This window comes from Notamacropus eugenii, chromosome 5 (genome assembly GCF_028372415.1).
Source record: "Notamacropus eugenii isolate mMacEug1 chromosome 5, mMacEug1.pri_v2, whole genome shotgun sequence".
Taxonomy (NCBI): domain Eukaryota; kingdom Metazoa; phylum Chordata; class Mammalia; order Diprotodontia; family Macropodidae; genus Notamacropus; species Notamacropus eugenii.
This window is the reverse complement of record NC_092876.1, coordinates 173,652,821-173,659,616: the sequence shown is the minus strand read 5'-3', so window position 1 is coordinate 173,659,616 and position 6,796 is coordinate 173,652,821. Positions and strand designations below refer to the sequence as shown.

At 39.6% G+C, this 6,796-nt stretch overlaps 1 protein-coding gene across 1 annotated transcript; it reads left to right on the top strand.

The window, feature by feature from the left end:
* The first annotated feature begins 4,121 nt into the window (after window positions 1–4,121).
* On the top strand, window positions 4,122–6,367 carry LOC140505493 (peroxisomal membrane protein 11A-like). The gene has a single exon (XM_072611516.1). It carries the CDS (start codon window positions 4,269–4,271, stop codon window positions 5,010–5,012), a length of 744 nt encoding a protein of 247 aa, XP_072467617.1. The 5' UTR covers window positions 4,122–4,268; the 3' UTR covers window positions 5,013–6,367.
* Window positions 6,368–6,796: the final 429 nt, after the last annotated feature.

Genomic DNA, 6,796 nt, shown 5'->3' with positions numbered 1-6,796 from the left:
TTCCTGTGGGCTGCATATTGACTTAGAAACCCACAAATTCAAATTATACTGTATTGTATTTTTATTTATTTTGTTAAATATTTCATAATTTCATTTTAATTTGATTCAAGCCATACACAGGAATTGCTTGGCCCTTGGGCTGCCAAGTTTTGACACCCCTGCTATATACCACAGCTAAAGGTAAAGGGGGAGAATTTATGGAGGGGACAGAGAAGGGATATAGAGAGGATAGGAAGGAAGAAAGGGAAATGCCAAAAGGGAAGGGAAAAATTTATAAAGAATTGTGTGGAGTGCGATAACCTCCTCTTTGACTAGGTTGGAGTCTGTACAGACCCAGGATCAAATCCAGTCCCCAAATTGACTAGCTGTGTGACTGTGGATAGGTAATTTAACTTTTCTAAGCCTTGGCTTCCTCATCTGTAAAATGGGAGTGAGAACGGCTGCACAACCTCCCTCCCAGGGTTGTTATGAGGGTCAAAGAATTAATTAAGGGAAACCTTTGTAAACCTCAAAGGAAAGATATAAATTCCCTATTGCCACTGAGAACACAATGTGGAAATTAGACAAAAGCAAGGCAGGAAAGGAGTGATGTTTGATTAAATTAAAAGTATTTTGTGACCATGAGGGCTCTTTTTAGAATATCTCTCTGCAGAGGTCTTTGGGGACAGACCAGAATTCCTGTCTGTTTAGAAGGGTTTAAGTTAAATCTGCCCAGAGATAGAGGCATGATCTTTTTATTCCTCGCCCTATCAGACTCTAGAGTCCTGTTCTCTTTAGGTGATGAGAAATACAAAAGCACAGGAAAAGCAAATTGACCAGAACAGAGAGCTTCAAGTTCTTGTTCTATGCCACTGCTGGAACTAGGGCAGGTAACCACCTCTGCTCAAGCAGCCTTACCCTGATCAACTCAGAAGGTTGCATATTGAGAGGAAGGAAGAAGATGAGTAGGGGGGTAAGGGGTAAGGAAAGCTGCTTAGAGCCCCCACGGGGCTACACGCCGTGGTCGCGGTGGCTGCTTTGTGTAAGCTGTGGCTAACCTAACTCCATACAGCTGAGTGAATATTAAATAAACAGAACAGGAGATGGATTCCAGCCCACAACAGGGTGGGTGGAAGCCCTCCCTTACACTCAGCTCAGTCTAGGGCAGGAATTACAATGTTTTCTTTTCTTTTTCTTTTCTTTTCTGTCTTGGTGAGATTTTCAGTCTTACAGGGTCACATGTTCCATAGAACCTTCTTAAGCACCTCACCTTCGATGCCTTAGGGAGTATGGATGTCTTCTTCCCTGGACAAGTATTGTGTCAGGAGGTGATGAAGTCTCCATCACTGGATGTCTTCAAATGGAATCTGAATGAACACTTGTCAGAGATGTTGTCCAGGGAATTCCTGTTTAAGTATAGGTTGGATTAGATGACCTTCGAGGTCATTTCAACCTCTATGATTCCCTCTCTCACTTTCATCTGGAAAGAAATGATTCCCTTAGATTTCAGAGGGGGTGAGTCAAAATGCTAGGCTCTCTGCCTTTGCTGGGCTCCTTCCCAGGGTTTTTGTCCCTTCCTTCTTTCCTTCCTTCCTTCCTTCCTTCCTTCCTTCCTTCCTTCCTTCCTTCCTTCCTTCTTTTCCTCCCTCTCCCTCCTCTTCTCCCTCCTTTCTTCCCTCCTTCCTTGTTTCCTTTTCTCCATCCCTCTCTCTCTTTCCTTTCCTCCTTCTTTCCTTCCTTTGGTCTTTATTAATGCTCTTTTAAAATAATGGTGTCACTTTTCAATAGAATCTTCCCATGTAACAAAGTGTTAGAATTAAACAAAACAACACATTTACCATTTCTAACAAGGTATGCCTCATCTGTCATCTGTATTCTACCACCTCTCTGGCAAAAGTAAGATGCATGCTTCACTCTTAGTCCTCTGAAATCAAGATTGGTCACTGCATTGATCAGAGTTCTGAAGTGTTTCAATGTTTTCCTTTACACTATTGTATTCATTATGTAATTTATTCTTCTGGTTTTATTTACTTTGCTCTGTATCACTTCATACAAGTCTTTCCAAGTCTCTCTGAATTCTTCATATTTATTATTTCTTATGATGAAAAATATTAGATTATATTTATATCCCACAGTTTGACCATTCACCAATTGGTAAACTTTTGTTTCTAGTTTTTACTCACAAAAAGTACTGCTATAAATGTTTTTGTATATTTGAGAGGGTAGGTATAGTTTAATGCTTTTTTTCTAGGATCATTCCATATTGTTTTCCAGAATAATTTAACCAGTTTACAATTCCAGTAACAATATATTTATGTGTCTCTCCTCTTACCCCTCAACATTTGTCAATTTCATAGTTTGTAAATTTTTTTCTAGGCTGATAAGTTTGAGATTAGTCCTCAAATTTTAATTTGTATTTTTTTATTTGGAATATTCTTTCAAGTCATTTTTGTCACTTTTTTGGAAACCTGACCAGTATTACACTGTTGATGGAGCTGGGAATTGGTCCAGGGGTGAGGAACCTGCAGCCTTGAGGCCACATATGGCCTTTTAGGTCCTCAGTTGCAGCCTTTTGACTAAGTCCAAGTTTTACAGAACAAATCCTTTTAATAAGGGGATTTGTTCTGTGAAGTTTGGATTCAGTCAAAGGGTCACATTTGATGACGTAGAGGGACATATGTGACCTTGAGGCCACAGGTTCCCTACCCCTGGGCCATTCTGGAAGGCAATTTGGAGTTAATACTGGGCATTTATCTCAACGAGGTTAAAGATAGAAAAGTCCCATCTACATCAAAATATCCCTAAAAGTCCTTTGTGGTAACAAAGAACAGGCAATAAAGCAGGGAACCCCAAAGAACATCAGCTGGAGAATAACTAAACAAACTATGTTCAATGAATGTCATGGAATGTTACTGTGAAATAAGAAATAGCGTTATGTCTTTAGGATTCAGAGAAGCCGAAGAAGAGTGAAATAAGTAGAACCAGGAAAGTCCTGTACACAATGACAACAGCAATGCTGTGGAAAGAACAAAACAAGAAAACAAACTTGGCCTCACAAAAGAAAGGATCACTGCCCTTCCTTCCTTTCTTTGCAGAGGTGGGGGACTATGGATGTGGAACGGATTCGTTGGTTAGTTTAGAAGAACTAATTTTTCCTCTTTTTTCTCCTTTATTACAAGGGATGACCTGGTTGAGTTAGGGAGAAGGAGTGATATGTTTTGAAATACATATGATATAAAAACAAAATACATCAATAAAAATTTAACATATTTAAGAAAGAAACTATAAACAAAAAATAAAGCTGCTAGTTCCTAACCTTTGTCCCCTTATATGTTAGGGCGAATGACTTTTGTTCTTCGTATCAGAGTCATATATTTTGGATTTCAGAAATGTCTCTTGTGAAGATTTAACTGTTTGATTGTTAGATGTGTTAGATGTTTGGTGTTAGATGTGTAAATTAATTTAGATAGTATCAAAACTTTTATTATTTTGATGTGACCCAACCATGAACAATGAGTATCTCTCCAATTGTATCTCTTTATTTTTGTAAAGAATACTTTGCAGTTGTATTCGCTAAAGTCCTGAGTATATTGTGGTAGGTTATCTTCCAGATAACTACATATGAAACTGACTTTTTTGTACTCAAATGTATGGCTTTACAATTATCCCTATTTAATTTCATCTTATTAGGTACAATTTAATGCTCTAGTCTATCATGATCTTTTTGAATCTTGACTCTGTTGTCCACTCTATTAGCTATCCCTCTGACCTTTGTGTCATCTGAGAATTTGATAAGCATGGGATCTGTAACTTTTTAAAAACTCATTGATAAAAATGTTAAACAGCACAGGACCAAGCCCAGATGCCTGCGGAGTTCCATTAGAGATCTCCTGCCAGGTTGGCTTTGGACTGTTAACAGTTCTTTACGTCTAGCCTTCAAATCAGATACAAATCAACCTAGTTGTATTCTAGTCTAGTCCACACCTCTGCATCTTCTCCACAAGAAAATCAGAGAGAGACAAGTTATCCTAAATGCAGAAGATATTATGGTATATGTAAAAAGCACCAGAGAATTACAGGTAATCTAGCTGAGACAATTAGCTTCAGTAACATAGCCAGATAGAAAATAAATCCCCCGCCCCGCGCGGGGGAGGAAGCCCGACCCCGCGGGGCCGGAGCGCATCCAGTCACCCGCGCCCCGGGGGACTGCGGCGCCCTCCGTTCGGGCGGGGTCCGTACTAGACCCTGGGTGCAGCAGGTCGCTGGGGAAGGCGGGGTGGGCCGGCGGCATGGAGGCTTTCACTCGCTTCACCAACCAGACTCAGGGCAGGGACCGGCTCTTCAGAGCCATTCAATACACATGCATGTTGCTTAGATATTTATTAGAGCCTAAGGCTGATAGAGAGAAGGTGGTAATGAAGCTCAAGAAACTGGAATCTAGTGTGAGCACTGGCCGTAAATGGTTCAGACTAGGTAACGTGGTACATGCTGTCCAGGCAACTCAACAGAGCATCCATGCATCTGATCTTGTACCCCGATTCTGCTTAACAATAGCCAACCTGAACCGTGTGATTTACTTTGTCTGTGACAGCATCCTTTGGGTGAGGAGTGTGGGACTCGTTTCCGACATCAACAAGGAAAAATGGCGAAAGTGGGCTGCCCGTCATTACTACTATTATCTCCTGCTGCACATCATCAGAGATGTGTATGAGATCTCCCTACAAATGGAGCAAGTTGCACAGGAAAAGGCAAAAAGAGAGAAATCAATGCGCCAGAACCACCTAGGACCTTGTATAGCTGATGAAGAAACAGAGTGGCTCCAGTCCTTTCTCCTCCTCTTGTTTCGATCCTTAAGGAAGCATCCTCCCTTGCTATTGGACACAGTGAAGAACCTCTGTGATATCCTGAATCCTTTGGACCAACTTCACATTTATAAGTCTAATTCTGGGATCATTGGACTGGGAGGCCTCCTGTCCTCCATAATAGGCATGATAACAGTGGCTTATCCACAGATGAAGCTAAGGACTTGCTGAAGTTCTTTTGTGTTGGGTAATAGCACCTGTTTGAAAAGGTGACTCTCTGAGTGGGATGGGCACTTTGCCTGTGGCTGAGAAAATGTCACATTCAGTATGTTTAAACCAGTTTTCACAAAAGTGTTCAATTCCCTATGCTTATGTGAGTATGTACACTATATGTGTATGAATTCCTTTGTCCCTTTCCCCACTGCACTAAAAAAAAATGTTAAGTTCAGAGGTAGTCTCTAAATCTACTTTAAAGGTTGTTATGAGGATCCAGTGAGATAATATTTGTAAAAAGCACCTCTCACAGTGCCTGGCACATAGTAGAAGCTATGAAAATGCCTATTCCTTTCCCCTTTCCCCACCCTCCCACTATTGAGGAAGGACAAAACTGCATTTACAGTTCTTAAACCCTTTACCCTGCCCGTCTATAGTATATATTATGTCTATATGATGAAGTCTTTGAGTAGGACATCTGATGTCTAAGAGCTAATGACGGTATAGGGAGACTCACTCTATTGAAGAAGATTTTAGAAAACTGCATTTTTTTTTGTATCAGATTCTTTACCCCACAAAAAGTAGAGTAAGTCCATTTATTAATTATAGATTTCCTTCAAAACATGAACTCACAACAGCCATGACTAAGCTGCCTAATTTAATGCTAGGTTCCATCATTTGATGGTTAGTTGGTCTACAAATAGTTGCTTTCACAAAATGAAATTCTGTTAATCTAGAAGCCGAGTGTGGGTAAGCCACTCACAATTTTCTATGATAATCAGGTTTTTAAGCTTATAGGGTGTGGGGCATAAAGTCTTCCTAGGGGAGAGTGGAGCAGAGAGCAGAAGGAAGAGGGGAAGGTGTAAGGAGTCAAGTGGTGGGTAAAGAAAGACAATCATTAAAAAGCATAATTTCTTATGATCAGATCTGGAGTATTCAGTTGTAGTGAGAAGCCAGTTTTGATGCTGTATGCTCACTCTGTGGTAGCTACCTTCCTTAGGTCTTGAATCCTTGCTGGATATATGCTAGTTCTGCTCTTATGGGCATCTCATGATTGAAGTGAATTTGATATGGCACATCATCGGTTAAGGGGTTGGTAAGTGGTTTAGTCTAGTGGTCTAGTTTACTCCTTTGAGTGGTTCTCAAAAACACTCAAATACATGGCTTAATTCCATTGCTTAGACAAAGCACCAAATATGAAAAAGAGATTGAGTTTGGAGATTTTTTAAGTAAATTGGAAAATGTCAGGCCAAGACAGATTTACTCAATAACACTATTTTTTACATCATGATGTTCAATTGTAATGTAAATTAATTATGACTAATAAATTGTTGGACCTATATGAAAAAAAAAAAAAAAAAAAAGAAAATAAATCCACAAAAATAATCATTTCTATACATTGCAATAGCAATGTGATGCATGTGGAAAAGGTGTTGAAACTGAAGTCACAGGAGCTAAATTCAAAACCTGGTTTGGCCACCTGTGTGACTTTAGGCAAGTCACTTAATTGTCAGGGCCTCAGTTACCTAAGCTACGAAACTAGAATGTTAAGCTAGGTTATTTCTAAGATTTCTTCTAATTCAAATCCTAAGATCCTATGATCTAGATCCTTTAATGAAAACCAGGAGGAAATAATAGAAAGGGAAATTCCATTCAAAATAACTACAAAGTGCGCAAAGCATTTGGAAGTCACTCTACCATGACACTCAAGATTTTTAGAAGAAAAATTACAGAACACACTTTATAAAAATAGAGAAATAATTGGAAGAACATATATTCATTGCTTTCATTGGGCCCATGGC

Coding starts and splice junctions, on each gene's coding strand:
- LOC140505493 (XM_072611516.1), top strand. CDS start 4,269: ATGGAGGCTTTCACTCGCTTCACCAACCAGACTCAGGGCAGGGACCGG.